Source organism: Pan troglodytes, chromosome 8, assembly GCF_028858775.2.
Source record: "Pan troglodytes isolate AG18354 chromosome 8, NHGRI_mPanTro3-v2.0_pri, whole genome shotgun sequence".
Taxonomy (NCBI): domain Eukaryota; kingdom Metazoa; phylum Chordata; class Mammalia; order Primates; family Hominidae; genus Pan; species Pan troglodytes.
Genome location: NC_072406.2, coordinates 104,301,232 through 104,323,071, shown reverse-complemented (window position 1 = coordinate 104,323,071; position 21,840 = coordinate 104,301,232). Strand labels below are relative to the sequence as shown.

The 21,840-nt window shown below is 41.3% G+C and overlaps 1 protein-coding gene across 19 annotated transcripts in view; it reads left to right on the top strand.

Moving 5' to 3' along the window:
• Nucleotides 1-21,840, top strand: part of CPEB3 (cytoplasmic polyadenylation element binding protein 3) — a 242,765-nt gene that overhangs the window by 209,490 nt on the left and 11,435 nt on the right. For 16 of the 19 annotated variants that reach the window (XM_016918864.4, XM_016918862.4, XM_016918865.4 and 13 more), the window contains one exon: nucleotides 396-577. In XM_016918864.4, the coding sequence (XP_016774353.1) occupies nucleotides 396-577 (182 nt within the window). Of the gene's footprint in view, nucleotides 1-395; nucleotides 578-1,853; nucleotides 2,088-21,840 lie in introns of those variants that run through there. The other 3 variants (XM_054660355.2, XM_054660354.2, XM_016918867.3) reach the window with 1 other exon arrangement.

Genomic DNA, 21,840 nt, shown 5'->3' with positions numbered 1-21,840 from the left:
AGGTTAGTAAGTAGGACTGTTTCTTATTAACTTGTTAGGGCAGCATGAAATGCCTTGCCTACCCAGGGTGCATTCCATTGGACTAAGCAATTACAAATTAGAACAGGATTACTGGTAGTTCATTTCTTCTATACTACTGCTAAAGTTCTGATTATATAAATTCTTGTGTGTATGTTGTAAATTCCTAATTTTTTTTCCATTTTATTTCAAAACACCCAGTGAGGACCTTCCCTACTTGAGTTGTAAGACTGGTGTGGACATTCTTCATGATACTTAACATGGGTTTTCCTTTTCTTAATTACATTGCATGATCTCTAAATAATTCTTCCTTCTCCTGGGCAAGAGTACCTCCCAGATATTTATACACATCCATGTTTTGTTTTTTTTTTTTGCAGTTGAACTGGCAATGATCATGGACCGTTTGTACGGTGGTGTCTGCTATGCTGGCATTGATACGGACCCAGAGCTGAAGTACCCCAAAGGTGCTGGCCGCGTGGCATTCTCCAATCAGCAGAGTTACATTGCAGCCATCAGCGCTCGTTTTGTGCAGCTTCAGCACAATGACATTGACAAACGGGTAAGCACCTACTTAGGGTGAAACTGCTATGGGAGAGAAAAGAAGTTTGTTATGTAGTTTCCTGGGAAGAAAGGCACCTTATGATCATAAGTGACCAGCTCTGCCTTGCATGGCATTAGTCCATGAATCCATCTAGGCTGCCTGAAAAAGAGAGCACTGTTGATATTTAAGGCATTAAGGAATCTTCTGCCTCACCCATCCCCAGAGTGATGTTACACTTATGAAAATAATCCTGCAAAATTTAGCATACCAAACTAGTGCTGTTCAGAAGATGACACTGACAGTATGTTAGCAGAGGTGGAGAGCTAGTGACCTGCTTGACCTACACAGTGCTCTTAAACAACAAAGAAACTTAGATTAACATTTAAACATTCAGGAGTATGTATGAGATGTTGAACTTCTGGTTTGAAAATTGCCAAATGACCGGGCGCGGTGGCTCACACCTGTAATCCCAGCACTCTGGGAGGCCGAGGCGGGTGGATCATGAATCAGGAGATCGAGACCAAACCATCCTGGCTAACACGGTGAAACCCCGTCTCTACTAAAAATACAAAAAAAATTAGCTGGGAGTAGTGGCAGACACCTGTAGTCCCAGCTACTCAGGAGGCTGAGGCAGGAGAATGGCGTGAACCTGGGAGGTGGAGCTTGGAGTGAGCCGAGATCGTGCTACTGCACTCCAGCCTGGGCGACAGAGCGAGGCTCCGTCTAAAAAAAAAAGAGAAAATTGCAAGATCATACATTGTGGCAATCATTGGCGTCAAATAGCTGCTTTTCCCTTCAGTCTCCTCTTCAACTCATTCTGTTTCTCCTGCTTCCACCATATATGCATATGCCTTACCTGCCACACTGTTCATTGGTGTTACCTGCCTGCCCTCTAGAGACATTAAGAGTGCTACCTCTGATGTAAAGAGGGGGCATGAAGTAGAGTTTTAGGCAGTTGGTGTACTTAATAGTTTTGCAGATTGGCATGAGTTTAAATTCCTTGAATCCCAGCTTTGCCACTGTTTGGAATCTTAGGGGTATGGAAGGCAGTAAGAGCCAATCTGGACCCTGTATTAATAAATGAAAAGAGCATGTAGGAGAATAGCACCAAGCCTTTTTTTTGAGACGGAGTCTTGCTCAGTCACCCAGGCTGGAGTGCAGTGGCGCAATCTTGGCTCACTGCAACCTCTGCCTCCCGGGTTCACGCCATTCTCCTGCCTCAGCCTCCCGAGTAACTGGGACTACAGACGCCCGCCATGATGCCCAGCTAATTTTTTTTTTTTTGTATTTTTAGTAGAGACGGGGTTTCACCATGTTAGCCAGGATGGTCTCGATCTCCTGACCTCGTGATCCACCTGCCTCGGCCTCCCAAAGTGCTGGGATTACAGGCGTGAGCCACCGCGCCTGGCCGAGCACCAAGTCTTGAACACCTGCCTGTGCAACTGTGCAGTGACTATTAATTCTTCTAGTAAAGAATGTTCTTGGGGCATCACTGGACTATAATTAATAAAGTAGTAAATCTGTTCTATATGAAGTTTCACTTAATATCCTCTACAGTCAACTTTGACTAATTTTGTGTAGCAGGCAAGTTTCTTAGGTAAAAATTTTAACTGGTGATGGATTTTTCATATTCAGGATTATATTTTGTTAAGACATGTATCTGATCAAAAACTACAAGAGCCAGGGCTTAGAATAAATATTCTATTTGCTACTTCACTGAGCTTCTTAAGAGTAAGTGGTAGTGGTTTGGTTTTTAATTAAAATGAATAAAATAATTTAGAATTTTGAAACATTCTTTAAATTCATGGAGATTCAAAAGTGTAATAAAGATTCAACTCCATTCCTGGTTTTTAAGTACCCATAGCAATCTGAGCATGGGTACCAAACTGAACTCCATGCGTTTTTAAGTATCCATAGCAATCTGAGCATGCCCTTTTGTAACTGTAAACCCCCACAAGACTGTAAGCTCCACAAAGATGGGCATGCTGTCTCATTCTCTGCCTGATCTCCAGTATTTACCCATTGCTCAATTTAGTCATTGATGCTTGATAAACCTTTGTTGAATTAACACATGGTGCTACTTGGAGGGTTCTTTTAACTTCTGCTGCTGTTGCTGGTAGACGTGCTTGTGCCTGTACATTTGCGAGTGAGTCATGTACCAGATTCCATTACATCGAGACCTCTATCGCAACCATCACTGGCGAACCTAGGCAATGAACTTAACCTGAAGAGCTTTGGGTTCTTATTTATATGGAAGTAGCTTTCTTTTTTCTCCTCTAAAGCCAGAACTAGTGACTGTACAGGAAGTAGGTCCTGGAAATAATAAAACCTGGAGGAGGCCTCCATTTCCCCATGTTTCTACCTTCCCTTTGCCTCCATTCTACGGACCTCCTGGCCTATTTCTTAGTAGAGGGAGATATGCTTGCCCCAGGGATTTATAGTAGTCATTGAGCCCCTGTAAGAATCATAATAAATTCAGATATATTTGTTTTGTTGCCTACCGCTATTCTCACAGCTACTGCGAGGCTCAGGCCCTCAGTATTTCTTCCCACAAGATTAGAACTAAGTTAAAAAGGAGAGAAATGCCTTTGCTTTTGTTAGCATGATTGTAGAACATGCTATGAAAATGTGTTTGGAACATCAGACTTCTCAGGGCTCAGGAAAGCCATTGACTTTTCTGCTTGCTATAATTGGGTTAACCATATACTGTTTATATCTCAGAGTAGTCCTTGGTAAACATTTAAGGTAGCAGCCAGTTGTAGTGGAAAGAGTAGGGAATTTGGAGCAAGAACAGATTCCAATACATTTAAACCTTTGCTGCTTCAATCAGTCACTGTCAAGTCCGAGCAAGTTACTTAAGGCCAGAAGCCTCAGGTCCTCATCTGTAACTCCTTCCTGGGGATGGTCTGAAGATTAAATGAAATTTTACTTCTCTTAAGGCAGGTCAAAAGGTATTTAACCAGCAAGTATTCATCTTGCTACAAATGTACTTAATATTTATTTTTGTTAATATTATATAGCTTGAGTTTTAAAAGTTGCTCTGTTGAAGAAGTAGCAAAAAGGTACACTGGTTAGTGAAAACAGCACTGGTCCCCAGTCAGATGGCCTGGGTCTAGATCTGGTCTTGTTCTCCTTGGGATTATATGACCTTGGGCGGGTCACTTAAATTCTGAGCTTCGGTGTACAGTGAAGGCAATAGTAATAGCCTTGGGCATCCCATGAGATTGGTGAGAAGCCTGGAAGAGAGATTATTCAAGAAAGCAGTATGTACACTGTGTATGTGTATGGTGGGACTGTTGCAGTGGGCACAAGGATGCTACTTCCATGTGATATTGGAAAAGGACCCAACAGTTTCTTCAGTGCCCTGGGGTGAGAGTCATCTGAGTGGGAATACTGGAAGTCATTGAAAGTGGCAAAGTCCCTACTCTCCCTTTTTCCCCTCAGGGACCAGCTCCATCTTCTTCGTTTGCCCTGACCAATATGGAGATCTTTTCCCCTCCCCTTCACTCCCCTCCCCTCTCCTCCCATTTTCTTCCCCTCCTCTCCCCTCCCTTCTCCTCCCATCCTCTCTCCTCCTCTCCCGTTTTCTTCCCTTTTCTTCTCTTTTTGTGACAGGGTCTCACCCTGTCACCCAGGCTGGAGTGCAGCTTCAACCTCCTGGGCTCAAGTGATTTTCCCACCTCAACCACTCCAATAGCTGGGATCACAGGTGCATACCACCATGCATGGCTAATTTTTTTGTATTTTTGGTAGAAATAAGGTTTCACCATATTGCCCAGGCTGGGCTCAAATTCCTGAGCTTAAGTGATCTACCTGCCTCAGCCTCCCAAAGTGCTGGAATTACAGGCTTGAACCACTGTGCTCGGCCCAACATCCTTTCTTTAATATGAGAGACGCAAGCCAACTTCCATCTTGAGTTGGGCTCTTTTTCACTGTTCATCTGTGAACATTACATTCCCTTCCCCCGAACTGTTACTCTGTCCCCTTCATTTTCTTCTTGCTTAGAATATAGCCAGTAGTACTTTATTTTATTGCCTCTGGCATTTTGAGCTTCTGTTAAGTACACCTTTCATAGGTACATTTTTAGGTTCATTCATGGGTTTTATTTTTATTCATCTTTCTCCTAAAGCTTACATTTAAGCTTTCCAGAGAGCTCCCATTTCATATAAGCACTTTTTTATTTCCTTAGCTAATGCCCTTTTTCTTTTTCAGAAAAAATGATCATCCATGATTGTCTACAGAGAATTTCTATCACTAGGCAAACCTTGTTTCCTGAATAACCTCTCCAAGTTTTTAGTAGTAGTCTCATATCTCATAGAAAGGTTCTGAAACTTGCAGTGCTAAAAGTCAGGAGCACATGTCCACCTGTGTAAACAGTCCCTTTTCCTTGCTATTACAGATTCCAAGGTGCCACAGTCATTTCCTTCCTCCCTCCCTTCTTCCTTCCTTCCTCTTCCTTCCTTTTCCTTCCCCCTTTCCTCCTCCTCCTTTCTTCTTTCTTTCCTCCTCCTCCGCTTTCTCCCCTCCTCCTCCTCTTTCTCCTTCTTTTTCTTCCTTCCTCCTTCTTCTTCCTTCTTCTACTTTGAGACCTTTATTTACTTTCCCATATCAACAAACATGAGTAGGCCAGGCACAGTGGCTCATGTGTATAATCCCAGCATTTTGGGAGGCCAAAGTGGGAGGAGTGCTTGAGCCCCGAAGTTCGAGAGCAACCTGGGCAACATACGGAGACCCCATCTCTACACACACAGATTTTTTTTAAATTAGCCAAGTATGGTGGCACATGCCTGTGTGATTCCAGCTATAGGGAGAGGCTGAGGAGGGAGGATTGCTTGAGCCCAAGAGGTCAAAGCTACAATGAGCTTTGATCATGCCACGGTACTCCAGCCTGGGCAACAGAACAAGACCTTGTCTCAAAAAAATAATAATAATAAATCATGGATTATTATGTGATGATTATGTAGTGGCTAAGTCTTATATCTCCTCAGGAAAATACAGTACTATTGAGTGCTGTGGACTCTATAGAGAACTTCAGACTTTGGTCATAGCATTCATCTCCTTCCTTCTGATGGGAGCCCAGAGTTGGCTTTAAACCAATACCTTGACTATTTTAAGTAGCATCAACCTTTATTACCTTTTTACTCAAAGCATCTCCTTTGCTGTCTGCATCATTATAAATATAGATGCAGTGAATTTTTAAAACTAGAGATGGCATTTAAGGGTCACTTACTTGCTGTTTGCAGCCCTTATCCCTTAAGGAGAGTGGGAGGGGGTCACCTGCAGGGCAGCAATGCCTGACCATCAAGTGAGACAATTCATTAAGTGTTGGAACAATGAAAGCAGTAGGGCCATATGAGGTGTATCCCCTCAGGTTGCAACTTTCTTGTATACAGTGTGGAAGGTACATGAAGAAGAAATTAACTGGTATATCTCCTTTATCTCTTTTGTATCCAACCAACTTTTTCCAAAAAAGATATCTCTTTTGAGAGTTTATATGTTTATTATTGTTGCTGTTGATCTTTGGCGAAGCTTTTATATGGAGTGTTTCATGGGAGAAATACAAGCTTTATAGATTTGATTTCTTCTCACCATCTTAGAGACTTTTTGGCTTGCTTATGAATAGAAAATATGTCAGTAGGCAACATTTGTATTATTTAATTTATCTTTGTTATCCTGTAGATTTGGTACTTTTATCTCTGCTGTCATTTCACTCATCCATAATCTCATGGTCTTTAAGGAAGAGGTGTTTTTGTTGTTGTTTGTAACAGCTTTATTGAGCTGTTTTATGCTATTCACATAGCATACAATTCACCCAGTTAAAGTGTACAATTACATGTTTTTTAGTATATTTACATAATTGTGTAGCCATCACAATCAGTTTTAGAACACAGAGGTATTTTTTTAATCATCCCGTATTTCATGTCTTAAGAAACATAGAGGTGTTTTAATGTACAGCCTTTAAGTCTGCAATAAGAAGATCAACTGCATAATAACAATAGTGGAATGGTGGTAGGGGATACACTTTATTCTCTGTAATTATTCAGCTCATAATATAGAGAGGATCCTACTTATTTAACCTGTGCTCTTCAAAGTTACAGGAACAAAGTAGCCCAGGCTCTTGGGGGAAACTTCTGAGCCCTGCTATTACTGTGATTAGAGTCCCTCTTGTTGGAGTAAGTTGATAAATCTACACATCAGCAACGTTTTGCTGTGGCATGTCCAGCCACGGGAGGACTAAGAGAAGTGGAAGAGGCTTCTTCTACTAGGAGTTCCTCACAGAGCTGCTATGATCTTAATTCTGTCACTTTTGCTCAGGAGTGTGAATGGAAGTGCTTGGCACACAGCAGGCACTCACTAATGTGCAGAATCAAGTAGGAGGATATATAGGAGGGTAAGGACTGGAAGCAGCCATGGAGGCCTGGATACTAGACATCTAGAGTCATCTCTCACCTGGACATCTAGCATATCTTCCCCTATGGCTCCCCAGTTCACTTTTATCCCATCTCCAAGTCATTTTTTACACAGCAACGAGAGCGAGCTTTTTATACTCATAATTTAATCATGTCTTTTCACTCCTTTAAACCTTTTGATAATGTTCCACTGCCCTTGGGATAAAGGTCAAAGTCCTTAAAATTGCCTAAATGACCCTTCATGTACTATGTACTTCTGCCTTACCACTCACTTCTCCCTTCCTTATCTTGAGCCAGCCACATCTGGCCTTTTCCCCTATTTCTCAGGGTCATTATACATACGTTGCCTGGCTAATACCCACTTTTCCTTCAGGTCTCAGCTGAATTGTGATATTTTTAAGAATCCTTTCTTCATTGGAGCTTATACGTCCCCAATAGATTGTTGTCATAATACATGTCTACCATTTATTTGTAGCATTAAATGCCAGTATAATGAAATAATGCTTTGTTTAGTGTCCATCTACTCTGTTAGATGATACAAATTCAGGAGGGTAATAACTGTCTTTCAGTGTAACTACAGTATACACAATGCCTGACACCTAGTGGACACACATTAATTATTTTTGAATTAATGCGTGAATGAGTTATTATAGTGAATGAATGATGATTGAGAGGTGACCCAAGAGGCCAGACACAGTGGCTCATGCCTGTAATCCCAGAACTTTGGAAGGCTGAGCTGGGAGGACTGCTTGAGGCCAGGAGTTTGAGACCAGCCTGGGCAATGTAGCGAGATCTCATTCTCTTAAAAAAAACCATTTTTTTAATTAAAAAAAAAAAAGTTAAAAAGAGAGGTGGCCCAGATGGGAAGACCTTTTAAACCATTCTTTCACATATCCAACTGTCCACCAGAGAGCACTTTGCACAGCTTTCTTTTTCTACTTAGTTAAGGACACTCTAAAGAAATTTAGATTTCGCTGTTCAGAATATCAAAAGTGTTTTTTGGCACTTATAATACACCCAAGTTGGACTTAACTTTAGGCATGACCTGGTCCAACCCTCTTTGTTTTGCACACAGGAGAATCTAAGAGAGGTTTGGAAACTTTCTCAAGATCCTTGACAATTGAGGGCAGAGCTGTCTTTTTTGGACGCCCTTCCTGAGCCTTGCTGCTCATCCAGGGGCTCGCACCTATAATCCTAATGTTTTGGGAGGCTGAGGTAGGAGGATAGCTTGAGGCCAGGAGTTCAGCTTGAGGCCAGGTGTTCAAGACCAGCCTGGGCAACATAACAAGACCCTCATCTCACCAAAAAAAAATTTTTTTTTTAATTAGCCAGGTGTGGTGACACATGCCAGTAGTCCTAGCTACTCGGGAGGCTGAGGCAGGAGGATCTATTAAGCCCAGGAGCTTGAGGCTACAGTGAGCTATGACTGCACCACTGAACTCCAACCTGGGTTTCGCCACGTTGGCCAGGCTGGTCTCAAACTCCTAACCCTAGGTGATCCACCCACCTTGGCCTCCCAAAGTGCTGGGATTATAGGCATGAGTCACTGTGCCTGGCCTCTGAAACATTTTGTTGTAAATGACACAGATAGGGCCAGGCGCACTGGCTCACACCTGTAATCCCAGAACTTTGGGAGGCCAAGGTGGAAGGATCACTTGAGGCCAGGAGTTCAAGACCAGCCTGGACAATATAGTGAGGCCCAGTCTCTACAAAAAATAAAAAAAATTAGCGGTGCATAGTGGGCACATGCCTATAGTCACAGCTACCCGGGAGACTGGGATGGGAGGATTCCTTGAGCCCAGGAGTTTGAGGCTGCAGTGAGCTACGATTGTACCTGCCTGGGTGACACAGTGAGACCCTATCTCAAAAAAAAAAAAAAAAAGACAGAGATTCATGCCTTAGTTTTTACTTCTAAGGAAAAAAGTCATTAGCATCTTGAAATAAATAAATAAAGGCTTACCTTATGGCTCATGTTTACTAGTTATTGGCTGATTGGTAATTTGTCCCTGTGTTGACAATGTCAATGTTGTATGATACTCAGCACATAATTCTCAGCATTTCTTCTGCCTCCGCATACTTGAGGTGTATGTTACACTCGTGCATAACAGAGGCTCCCTAGAACTCTAATAGAGTGGGGCAGTCACAGGCATGATCATTAGTATGTAAGTGGGGGATACATCCCATACTCAACTCTGTCCCCACCTCCTAGAGAACCATTGCTGTAGTTAAACAAAACAAAACAAACAAACAAAAAAAAGTACTGGCTTAGGAATTCAGAGATCTGGGTCTATTCCTAGCTTTTTCCAATCATGGTATGATCTTGGGCAAACTGCTTAACCTTTAGAGGCTTGATTTCATTATCCTGAGGTAATAAGAACACCAGCCTAACTACCTCACACTTTATTGCGCAGATAAACCATGACAGTTGAAGAAATGCTCTGGGAAGTTACTAGGCTGAACAGGCAGATGTTGATTTGTATTATTGCTGAGCCTGGCCTATTTAAATTGTGCTATGGCCTAATCATACGTCCAAAGGCTAATTGTTGGCTCTTTTTTTTTTCCTTTTAAAGTATTTATTCAGTTCCATTAAGTATCCTTGATATAAGGAAAATGAAATAGTTGAAGTTGATACTTTAAAAAAGGTTAACATAGGTGCCAATCTGTCAACATTCTGGTTGGATGTTAGTCAAGACATGCATGTAAAGACTTAAGTTCCTTTTATAGATGTAGACAACTGGGTATGTTTTTTCATTTAAAGGATCGAAGGCTTTTTTCATTTCAGTCTTGAAAGTGGTATTTTTACCAGTATCTTTTCGATACTGAAAAGATTTTGAACCTGAAATGAAATACAGGTTAGGATTAAATTTTGCGTATATTCCTTTGAATGGTGTTTCTATAAAAAACTGAGTTTAAAGTATTTAAACACAATAAGAGCCAAAGATGGCACCTGTACACATTCTTTCTGTTCTAGTGGTATTTTTAGAAGTGATGCCAAATGAACTCTTAAGATGTAAAAGCTTTGCTAAATCCAGTTTTTTTAATGTAATGGAAATCTAGGTCATTTACATATGAAAGATTTTTTGTAGTATGAAAATGAGATCATTGAAAATGGGTAATTCTTTTATGTGGCTGGTCTTGTATTGTCTACTCTGTGTGGTCATGAGAAAAAAAATTTTTTTTTTTTTTTTGAGATGGAGTCTTACTCTGTTGCCCAGGCTGGAGTGCAGTGGTGCGATCTTGGCTCACTGCAACCTCTGCTGCCTGGGTTCAAGCGATTCTCTTGCCTCAGCCTCCCGAGTAGCTGGGATTACAGGCGCCTGCCACCGTGCCCAGCTAATTTTTTTTTGTAGTTTTTAGTAGAGATGGGGTTTCACCATCTTGGCCAGGCTGGTCTTGAACTCCTGACCTCGTGATCCACCTGCCTCTGCCTCCCAAAGTGCTGGGATTACAGGTGTGAGCCACCGCTCCCGGACAGTCATGAGAAAATTTTTAAAGTGTAGAATCAGTTGAATATCCCTTAGCCTAGCAAAAACATATGACTTGATAGATATGAAAAATTTGTTTATAAAAATCTGGGGCAATTCCTGCTGCCCCCCAACACAACCATTGTCTAGCTCAGCTTGGTCATGTTGTCCGCTAGAAATTTGTAAATCAGATCTTTACAACTTTAAATGCATCATGCAGTAGACATTGGTTATAGTTTCCCAATACATCCCATAGAAATATTTTTACTAGTAGAAAGGATACTAGACTAGAATCAGCCAATCTGGGGTTTTAGTCTTGACTGTATCACTTATTATATAGCTTGAAGGAAGTGTGTGTGTGTGTGTGTGTGTGTGTGTGTGTAAATGAAAGTGTTTTTGAAAACTGTAAAGCACTCTGTCAGTATACGATAGCACTGATAACACATTATGTCAAACCATGGATGACTAATATTTGAACTCTTCTGGAAGATGCTTATTAAAAACAATCTAATTGGAATTTCAGGTGATAAAGGGAGTTAAATATTTCAGGCAAAATCGGGGTAAAGTTGGTTGATTATTTGAGTTTTTTTTTTTTTTTTAAACCTGTCACTGACTTGAAGCTTATATATGAGTTTTTTATTTTTATTTTTATTTTTGTTGTTGCTCTTGTTGTTTTGAGATGGAATCTCATTTTGTTGTCCAGGCTGGAGTACAGTGGCACAATCTTGGCTCACTGCAATCTCCACCTCCTGGGTTCAAGTGATTCTCCCACCTCAGCCTCCGGAGTAGCTGGGATTACAGGCACCCACCACCAAGCCCAGCTAATTTTTGTATTTTTAATGGAGACAGGGTTTCTCCATGTTGACCAGGCTGTCCTTGAACTCCTGACCCCAGGTAATCCACCCTCCTAGGCCTCCCAAAGTGCTGGGATTACAGGTGTGAGCCACTGTGCCCGGCCATATCTGAATTTTTTAAACAGAGGAAGAGATCTCAGAAGGCAGGTCTTCTCTACCCATATTCTAGGGAAAAAGTCCCTACAATTAGTTCCTCTATGTTTCTTAAACTATGCTCCATAAAACATGAGTCTCCTGGGATTTTATTATCTATTTTATTTAAAAAATTTTGCTGAGTCAAATGAGTTTGGAAATGCTTGTTTAAAGAAAGGCTGGTTTATTCTATGACATATTATAATCTTTCATATACTAATCTTCATTGTGAAGACCCAAGAAGGAGGCAATATGCAGTTTTTCACAAATTTGTTTCGATCATGGAAAAATGTGTCATTTCTTGGAAATAATGTTTTAGAGAACCCAGTTGAGAAAAACACTGTGTTTGCAGCTTCTTTCCTTCTTTCATGCTCAAATTCAGAAGCTTAGTAAGCAGTTGATTGTTTTTCCCTTTCTCTTAGTCCCTTTTTTTCCAAATGTGTCCCATCTACCATGTATTTTATATCTACAGAGGGTTTCGGACAGGGCAAGGAAATAGCAACTGCATGTCCATGTAGTAGTGGGGCATTGACATTGTGGTTGATATTCCCTTTAGTATTTGTAATTCTTTATCTTTTGATTATTTGAGATTATCTGTCATATCTAAAATGTCTCCATATAAGAAGGAAAAATCGTTGTTGCAATCAGTATACCATTGACAAAGTGTTCCCGTGACTCTATTTTAGCTTCATGTTGGGAACCAGAGCGACTTTTAGTTTGCCAATTTTGGACTTTCTAATACTTTTTATTTAAAGAACATTGTAGCTGGCACAGTGGCTCATGCCTGTAATCCCAGCACTTTGGGAGGCCAAGGCGGGTGGATCATTTGAGGTCAGGAGTTCGAGACCAGCCTGGCCAACATGGTGAAACCTCATCTCTACTAAAAGTACAAAAATTAGCTGGACGGTAGTGGTACATGCCTATAATGCGAACTACTCAGGAGGCTACGGCAGGAGAATCACTTGAGCCTGGGAAGCGGAGGTTGCAGTGAGCCGAGATCACACCATTGCACTCCAGCCTGCGTGACAGAGTGAGACCCTGTCTCAAAAAAGGCATTGTGATAGCTAAGCACAAAATATTTGCTTTGAGTAGCATGTTCTTTAGAATAGTCAATTTTTTATTTAATGACCTTTTATCCATTGTACCATTCTTTGCAAGTACCTTAAGTACTTAATATATTTAATCTCTTTTTTTCTCTCTGTGTTTAGTTGACACATGTTGGGCATTTACTAGACTACCAAAGGCTGTATATTTTTAGCCTACACGAAGATTAATATGACCCATATTTCCATTAGGAACCATACTAACAGAAATGCTGATAATACTGTACTTTGTTCCTGACCACAGCAGGAATATATACAATGACTCAATAGCAAAAGAAGTAAGGATGAGATGACCTGTTCTCAGACTATTTCTACTCCTATCCTTAGTTGGGATTCATACAACCCAGCCTTTATCTTGCTGCTCTTAGTGGTCCCTGCCTGACCTGGCTTGAAAGCTTCCTAGCTGTGTCTATAGCTATGTTTGACTTGACCCTAGAGGAAACAACACTCAGAAGTGAGTTCAAGTATCATCTGAACTAATCCTACCTGGGCTTATTTTGAAGTACTGGGAGTCTCAGAGCCCTTGACTAGAAATAGTTTTTTTAAAGGGAGTTTGGGTTATCTAAAGGAAGGTAAAGATCTTTGAATGGAATAGAACCTTTTGTCCAGGCTCTCCTTCCACGTCCTGACTTCTGACTCTCCTGTCCTCCTCTGTTCTTTCATGTCTCCTCCCTTGGACTTGTGATCATTTTTAATATGAAAACTCTTTACAGTGATTTAAATATTCATCTTTCCTGCTCATAGTTGAGTGTAGAGGTTGTTTATGAGATAAAGAATTGGAAAAAAGTCCATTGCCTTTTTTCTAAATACTTATCTCAGTAGAACATTCAGATTCAACTCTAGAAGTCAGGTGTTAGAAGTAAGTTAGCAGTCTTTTGGTGAGTGCTTATTCCTACTTGTTGAAATCCCTCATAGGCTAGGGGAAACAGAGGCCCATGAGGTTGTGTTATAGCCAGGGTGCTCTGCATCTCTATACCCTGAGGGGGTGATACCTTGATAGTTACGCATTTTACATTTTTAACGATTTTCTTGCCCTTTGTTCACCATATGACACTAGCACTTGGTTTTGGACTGATTTATACCCATACCTCCAGCCCCATTTCCAAGCAGCATAGCAGGAAACCAGACTGTGCCAGATACTGTCAGCCCACCCCTCTGTGTTTCATGAAAACATTATCTTAAGGCTAAACAGAGCAGCCCTCATAGAACTCTTTGCACTCCATAAACATATGGCAGAGGCATTGACACAGAAGCCCTGCTATGGGAAAATAAGTAAGTTCTTAAACTGTGGGAAGGGCACAAAGGTAATTTTAAAATCTTTCATAACCCTAGCACTTGAGAATGTGAAAAATGGTAAGTCTCATCCTTTGTAAGGTAAAAACAAAATAAAATCCCAACTGTTTCCCCTCTGATTTTTAAAAATCTACCCTAGATTGCTTCTAAAATTAATAACTGTGGATTTGCTATATCTGAGACTTTTGTTGGTGTGGAAAAGCTGTTTTCACATTGCCACTTTAATTTTATCTATTTTTATTTATTTATTTTTTTGAGATGGAGTTTTGCTCTTGTTGCCCAGGCTGGAGTGCAATGGTGTGATCTTGGCTCACCGCAACCTCCGCCTCCCAGGTTCAAGCAGTTCTCCTGCCTCAGCCTCCTGAGTAGCTGAGATTACAGGCACGTGCCACCACGTCCAGCTAATTTTGTATTTTTAGTAGAGACGGGGTTTCTCCGTGTTGGTCAGGCTGGTCTTGAACTCCTGACCTCAGGTGATCCGCCTGCCTCGGCCTCCCAAAGTGCAGGGATTACAGGCATGCGCCACTGCGCCCAGCCTGCCACTTTAATTTTCTTTCTTTTTTTATTTCGTTGAGACGGAGTTTCACTCTTGTTGCCTGGGCTGGAGTGCAGTGGTGCTATCTTGGCTCACTGCAACCTCCGCCTCCCAGGTTCAAGAGATTCTCCTGCCTCAGCCTCCCAAGTAGCTGGGACTACAGGCATGCGCCACCATGCCTGGCTAATTTTGTATTTTTAGTAGAGATGGGGTTTCTCCATGTTGGTCAGGCTGGTCTCGAACTCCTGACCTCAGGTGATCCACCCACCTCGGCCTCTCAAAGTGCTGTGATTACAGGCGTGTGCCACTGCGCCTGGCCACCACTTTAATTTTCTAGGCATCTGTCATCTGCTTTCTAAACAACAGCATTCCAGCTCATAGTTTTTTTTATTAATAAAATTTTTTATTTATAAAAAAATAAATTTATTTATTATTTTTATTTTTATTTATTTTTTGAGATGGAGTCTCGGCTGTGTCACCCAGGCTGGAGTGCAGTGGCGTGATCTCGACTCACTGCAATCTCCACCTCCCAGGTTCAAGCAATTCTCCTGCCTCAGCCTCCCAAGTAGCTGGGATTACAGGCACCTACCATCATGCCCGGCTAATGTTTTTTTGTATTTTTAGTATAGATGGGGTTTCACCATGTTGGCCAGGCTGGTTTCTAACTACTGACTTCAAGTGATCCGCCCGCTTCGGCCTCCCAAAGTGCTAGAATTACAGGTGTGAGCTATCGCGCCCAGCCAAAATTTATGTTTAGACATTCTTTGTATTGTCTGCTGGTGGAGGCCCTGCTTTAGCGACCAGAAAGACACCATATTTAGTGGGAATATTAATGAGGTTACGGTGGTTTTTAGGCCTGGCTAGATGTACTGTATGACACATGCCAAGAAGATTATGATCACATTATGTTTAAAACCTTTTAGCACACCAGATAAATGGGCTTTCCAAGAAGCTATGTTGCTCCAGATGTTAGGAGATGGCCTAAGTCAGCCAGGGCCCTTTCATGGGGTGCCCAGGTTCACATTAAGACCAGATCTGAAAACAGGGACATTTATACTCAACCCTTAATTTTATTTATTTACTTATTTATTTATCTATCTATCTGTCTATCTATTTATTTTTGGAGATGCTGTTCAGGCTAGACTTGAACTCCTGGGCTCAAGTGCATCAGCCTCCCAAGTAGCTGGGATTACAGGCACACCTCACCATACCCAGCACAACCCTTAATTTTTAAAACATTTTTCCCTTAAATAGTTCTAAAACCAAGTTTTTAGTGCTGCTCTTTTCCTAGCTATTGCCTAGTATATTTTTTAAAAAGGAGAACTTTGATACATTATTACTGATCTCTGCTTGATTTGACTCTAAAGAGTCATAGTTTCAGGATTTTGGCTGAGCTGACTTTTTTTTTTGAGACGAGGTCTCACTCTGTCACCCAGTTTGGAGTGCAGTGGTGCAGTCTTAGCTCACAGCAACTCCTGCCTTCCAGACTCAAGTGATTCTCACACCTCAGCCTCCCGAGTAGCTGGAACCACAGGAGTGCACCACCACGCCTGGCCAATTTTTTGTGTTTTTGATAGAGGTGGGGGGGTCTCAGCATGTTGCCCAGGCTGGTCTCGAACTCCTGAGCTCAAATGATCTCTGCGCCTCGGCCTCCCAATGTGCTGGGATTATAGGTGTGAGCCACTGCACCTGGCCGAGCTGACTTTTTAAAGGACAGGCAAAACCCAGGTGTGAGTTCAAATTATGACTTGAACTGATTCTAAAAGGGCTCATGTTAAAGCACTGAGTCCCAGATGTACTCTTTAAATGAAGCTATTGTAGTTTAAATGTAATTTATTAAACTTATTTGAGGTGCTATGTTCCCTTAGATTTTCTCAGACCTCAGGAATGTGTCTAAAAAAAACAGTGAACTGGGGTTGAAATTTTCCTCTATTGGTCAGAAATAATACTCATTTTAGAAATGCTCTTTAGCCAGGTGTGGTGGCTCATGCCTGTAATCCTAGCACTTTGGGAGGCCAAAGCGGGCAGATCACTTGAGGCCAGGAGTTCAAGAACAGCCTGGCCAACATGGTGAAACACCATCTCTACTAAAAATACAAAAATTAGCCAGGCATGGTGGCACATGCCTGTAATTCCAGCTACTCAGGCGGCTGATGCACGAGAATCACTTGAATCCAGGAGATGGAGGTTGCAGTGAGCCAAGATCACGCCACTGCACTCCAACCTGGGTGACAGAGCGAGTGACCCTGTCTCAAAAGTAAAATTAAAAATTAAAAAGTAAAGAAATTCTCTTCTCTTGATTGAGTCATATATTTGCAACCTTCTTAACTAATACATTGATTACCCAATATGGGGGACATTATCTATCATGGCAGTGAGCTCTGGTTATCTTGTGTCTAGACTTAGCTCTGTTGTGTTGCCTTTAACAATTGAAAATGTTGTGTCAACAGCTTGCTTATGTTATCAGTTGATTTCTCACTTCTCTTTATCATTGATAACTACTTTGTATGGTCTGATTTCTCGAAGTAACCTAGTGAGTTAAAAAAGAAAAGTTCAAAGAAACTAAATTCCTCATTACTGAGGTATACCTCTTTAATGAATATAATTCATTCCTAAGAGCTATCAGAGTATTTCTGAAACACACGGTATATTGAGCTCACATTAAACAGTGACCACGGGACAGCCTGTAGTTGGTGGAGTTTCTACTTCTGATCCTGGAAATGCTGTGGATGTCTATGGCCATATTATAGATGTCTCTATTGTGAATCATGGCCTCCTTTCAGCCAGCATAGTGTAGGATCTCCAAGTGAGTCAGGTCCTTCTGACAATGTCATGTCCTTCTAAAGTGAGGTGCTCAAAATGGAAAGCCAGAGTTGAGGTTTCTTACCCAGAGTACAGCTGGCTATTCCTTTCAGTGGTCTAAATATTTTGCCTCTGTTGATAAAGCCTGACAATGCAATGGCCCCTTGTAGCATTTGGCCTAAATCTCTGGGTAGTCTGGAGAGAGACAGAAGGTACTCACTCAAGTCCCTGTGTCCAGTAGTTTACCCCAACAATGTGATTATGAGAGCCTCTCCTTTGAAGCCAGAAGAGGAACCCAACCTCAGAGCTAATGTTTTCCATTCAAGTAGCCCCCATACTACTTCTCACCTACTCTTATCTTCTGGGTTCTCTGAAATCACCACTGGAGCCAGTATTCTCTGGATTGACCTCTGTTTGCTAGATTTCTCTTAAGCACAGAGGTGCTCATGTCATTATCTCTTTCCTCTGATATAGTATGGCAACTCTACACATCTCTTCTGCCCTTCACACCCATGACCTCGAGTTCATTGTTTTCCTTCTTATGACCTGCAACAGATCCTTAGATTAGGTTTGTTCTTTTGTCAGCCTCTTCATATTCCTGATTCTTTGAGTTAAAGCCTTGCTTGATGTGCTGCTTAACTACATCTTCTTTACACTTTGACTTACCAATTTTTTGCCAATTTTTTTCTTTCTTTCTTTTTTTGACCCAATACTACACTTTGGCTGTGTGCTGCCAATTTTTCTGACTAGATACCAGCCTTAGATTTATTCCTATTAAATTATATCGCTTCACTTTGCTTCTTTTTCCAGCTTGTCTACTTTGATTCTGTTATCTGAAATCCTTGTTTCTACTTGCCTTCTAGTCACTCATAAGCATGCTTTACATGCCTGAGGATAACTAGATATCTGACTGATTTTTTTTTTTTTTTTTTGGATACTGAGTCTCGCTCTGTCACCAGGCTGGAGTGCAGTGGTGTGATCTTGGCTCACTGCAACCTCTGCCTCCTGGGTTCAAGCTATTCTCCTGCCTCAGTCTCCCAAGTAGCTGAGACTATAGGTGCACGCCACCACACCTGGCTAATTTTTGTATTTTTAGTAGAGACGGGGGTTTCACCATGTTGGACAGGATGGTCTCAATCTCTTGACCTCATGATCTGCCTGCCTTGGCCTCCCAAAGTGCTGGGATTACAGGCGTGAGCCACTGGGCCCGGCCGGTGTCTGACTGATTTATTTGGTTGTTCCCACCACCAAAGACAGACTGTAACAGAGGCCAGTCTTTGGCTGTCCTTAATAGAACTTTTAGTACATAACTCAAACTTAGCCTGACCTTGGCCAATGCCTCCTTTCTATTACTACAACTTTTGAGGTCTGAGAAGGAATTCTGCACCTGCGAATAGTTTACCGTCTCCCTAGTGTCTATTCTCTGCCACTAAGAGTTGTTTAGCCATTGCTTTATTTACTTCAGGAGGTCAGTTTTTTGAGTAATAACAAAATGACTGCAGACGGAAATATTTTCTCTAGCTTGTTAGAAACAAAGCAATTAAGCATTGAGATCAGTTTGTTAAAAAGTATGGCTTTCTCTTTGTCTGTAGCATTCTAAATATATTATTCCCTTTACCAACTTCTCTAGCCACTCATCTAAGGCTCCATATCAATCCATCTTATCCTTAGTGGTTACAAGCTCATCAGTAAATTACATGTATTCTTCAGCGTCTTTGGGTATAGTCATCTCCATTAGTCTTATGAGTAGGAATCTAAGTGTCTCTCCATAGGTAGTTCTCATCTCCTTTGCCTGCAAGGCCCTTTGAAACAGAGGTTCAGCTTAACGATCTGATCAGCTCTGCATGGGACTCTAGTATTTGAGCTTTAATGGTAATATAGATCAGTAACGTGATCTCACCAGACTGGTATGTCCAAAGTATCATAGGTTAATGATATTCCAGGTAATCGTAGTGGTTAACAGATAAGCCGGTTTTTATTTTGTTATGTATTTGTTTGTTGGGAAAAATAGAGTTAATTTGGATAATCTACTAAAATATTAGGTAATAGTATAGATGGGACTGGGATATGGCAAAAACCACAAATGGTTTGGGAATGCTTTTCAGAAACTGTTTTATAGAGCATAAGTTATTTTAGGAAAGAACTTTGTATTGGTCTACAATTCATTTCAGTTTTAATAAGGTGGCTGACAAGGAACAGGCACTCCATAAATACTAGTCATGTGGGTGAATCCACTTGACCCAAAATAATCACCCTTCAGTACGAGCCAACCTAAACACCCATCTCCTTCATGCAGCTACTTCTCTTTTGTTTTTTTGTTTGTTTGTTTTTGGTTCCTTATGTCCTTTTATTCTTTAACAATTTATTTTATTTTCTATTTTTGTTGGCAATTTTAGCTGGGATTATAGGTGTGTGCCACCATGCCTGGCTAATTTTTTTTTTTTTTTTTTTTTTTTGAGACAGGGTCTCAATCTGTTGCTCAGGCTGGAGTGCAGTGGTGTGATCTCGGCTCACTGCAACCTCCGCTTCCCAGGTTCAAGTGATTTTCTTGCCTCACTCAGCCTCTGGAGTAGCTGGAATTACAGGCGCCACCACCGCACCTGGCTAATTTTTGTATTTTCAGTAGAGATTGGGTTTCACCATGTTAACCAGACTGGTCTCAAACTCCTGACCTCAAGTGATCCACCTGCTTCCACTTCCCAAAGTGTTGGGATTACAGATGTGCACCACTGTGCCAAGCCAAATTTTTATACATAGTGGGTGTAGATAGTAGATATTTTGATATAGGTATACAATGTGAAATAAGCACATCATGGAGAATGGGGTATCCATCCCCTCAAACATTTATCCTTTGACTTACAAACAATCCAATTACACTCCTTATTTTAATATACAATTAAGTTATTATTGACTATAGTCACCCTGTTGTGATATGAAATAGTAGGTCTTATTCATTCTTTCTGATTTTTTTGTACCCATTATCCATCTCCATCTCCTGCCCCACCACAGCTTCCCACTACATTTCCCAGCCTATCCTTCTACTCTCTATGTACATGAGTTCAATTGTTTTGATTTTTAGATCCCACAAATAAGTGAGAACATGTGATGTTTGTCTTTCTGTGTCTAGCTTATTTCACTTAACATAGTGATCTCCAGTTCTATCCATGTTGTTGCAAATGGCTGGATCTTATTCTTTTTTATGGCTGAATGGAACTCCATTGTGTATATGTTCCACATTTGCTTTATCTATTCATATGTTGTTGTTGTTGTTGTTGTTGTTGTTGTTTTGAGACAGAATTTCGCTCTTTTCGCCCAGGCTGGAGTGCAGTGGCGCGATCTTGGCTCACTGCAACCTCCACCTCCCGGGTTCAAGCGATTCTTCTGCCTCAGTGTCCCTAGTAGTTGGGATTACAGGCACCCGCCACCACACCCAGCTAATTTTTGTATTTTTAGTAGAAACAGGGTTTTACCATGTTGTCTAGGCTGATCTCGAACTCCTGACCTCAGGTGATCCACTTGCCCTGGCCTCCCAAAGTGCTGGGATTACAGGTATGAGCCATCGTACTCGGCCCATTCATCTGTTGATGGACACTTAGGTTGCTTCCAAATTTTAGCTATTGTGAACAGTGCTGCAACAAACATAGGAGTGCAGATATCTCTTCGATAGACTGATGTCCTTTCTTTTGGGTATATACCCAGCAGTGGGATTGCTAAATCATATGGTAGCTCAATTTTTACTTTTCTAAGGAAACTCCAAACTGTTCTCCGTGGTGGTTGTACTAATTTTCATTCCAACCAACAGTGTACAAGGGTTCCCTTTTCTCTACATCCTTACCAGCATTTGCTATTGCCTGTCTTTTGGATATAAACCATTTTAACTGAGATGAGATGATATCTCATTGTGGTTTTGATTTGCATTGCCCTGATGATCAGTGATGTTGAGCACCTTTTCATATTCCGTTTGCCATCTGTATGTCTTCTTTTGAGAAATGTCTGTTCAAATCTTTTGCCCATATCTGATTGGTTTATTAGATTTTTTTCCTATAGAGTTGTTTGAGCTCCTTACATATTCTGGTTATGAATCCCTTGTCAGATGGGTAGTTTGCAAATATTTTCTCCCATTCAGTGGGTTGTCTCTTTGTTGATTTTATCCTTTGCTGTGCAGAAGTTTTTTAACTTGATGTGATCCTATTTGTCCATTTTTGCTTTGGTTGTCTGTTTGTTGGGGGGTTTTGCTCAAGAAATTTTTGCCAAGACCAATGTCCTAAAGATTTTTCCCAGTGTTTTCCTTTAGTAGCTTCATAGTTTGAGGTCTTAGATTTAAGATTTTAATCTATTTTGATTTATATATATATTTTTAGACAAGGTCTTCCTCTGTCACCCAGGCTAGAGTGCGGTGGCATGATCTTGGCTCACTGCAACCTCCACCTCCTGGATTCTCGTGCCTCAGTCTCCCAAGTAGCTGGGGTTACAGGTGTGCGCCACCACACCTGGCTAATTTTTTTATATTTTTGGTAGAGATGGGGTTTCACCATGTTGACCAGGCTGGTCTCAAATTCCTGACCTCAAGTGATTCACCCACCTTGGCCTCCCAAAGTGCTAGGATTACAGGAGTGAGCCACTGCACTCAGCCGAGGGTTTTTATCATGAAGGGATTTTGAATTTTATCAAATACTTTTTCTGCATCA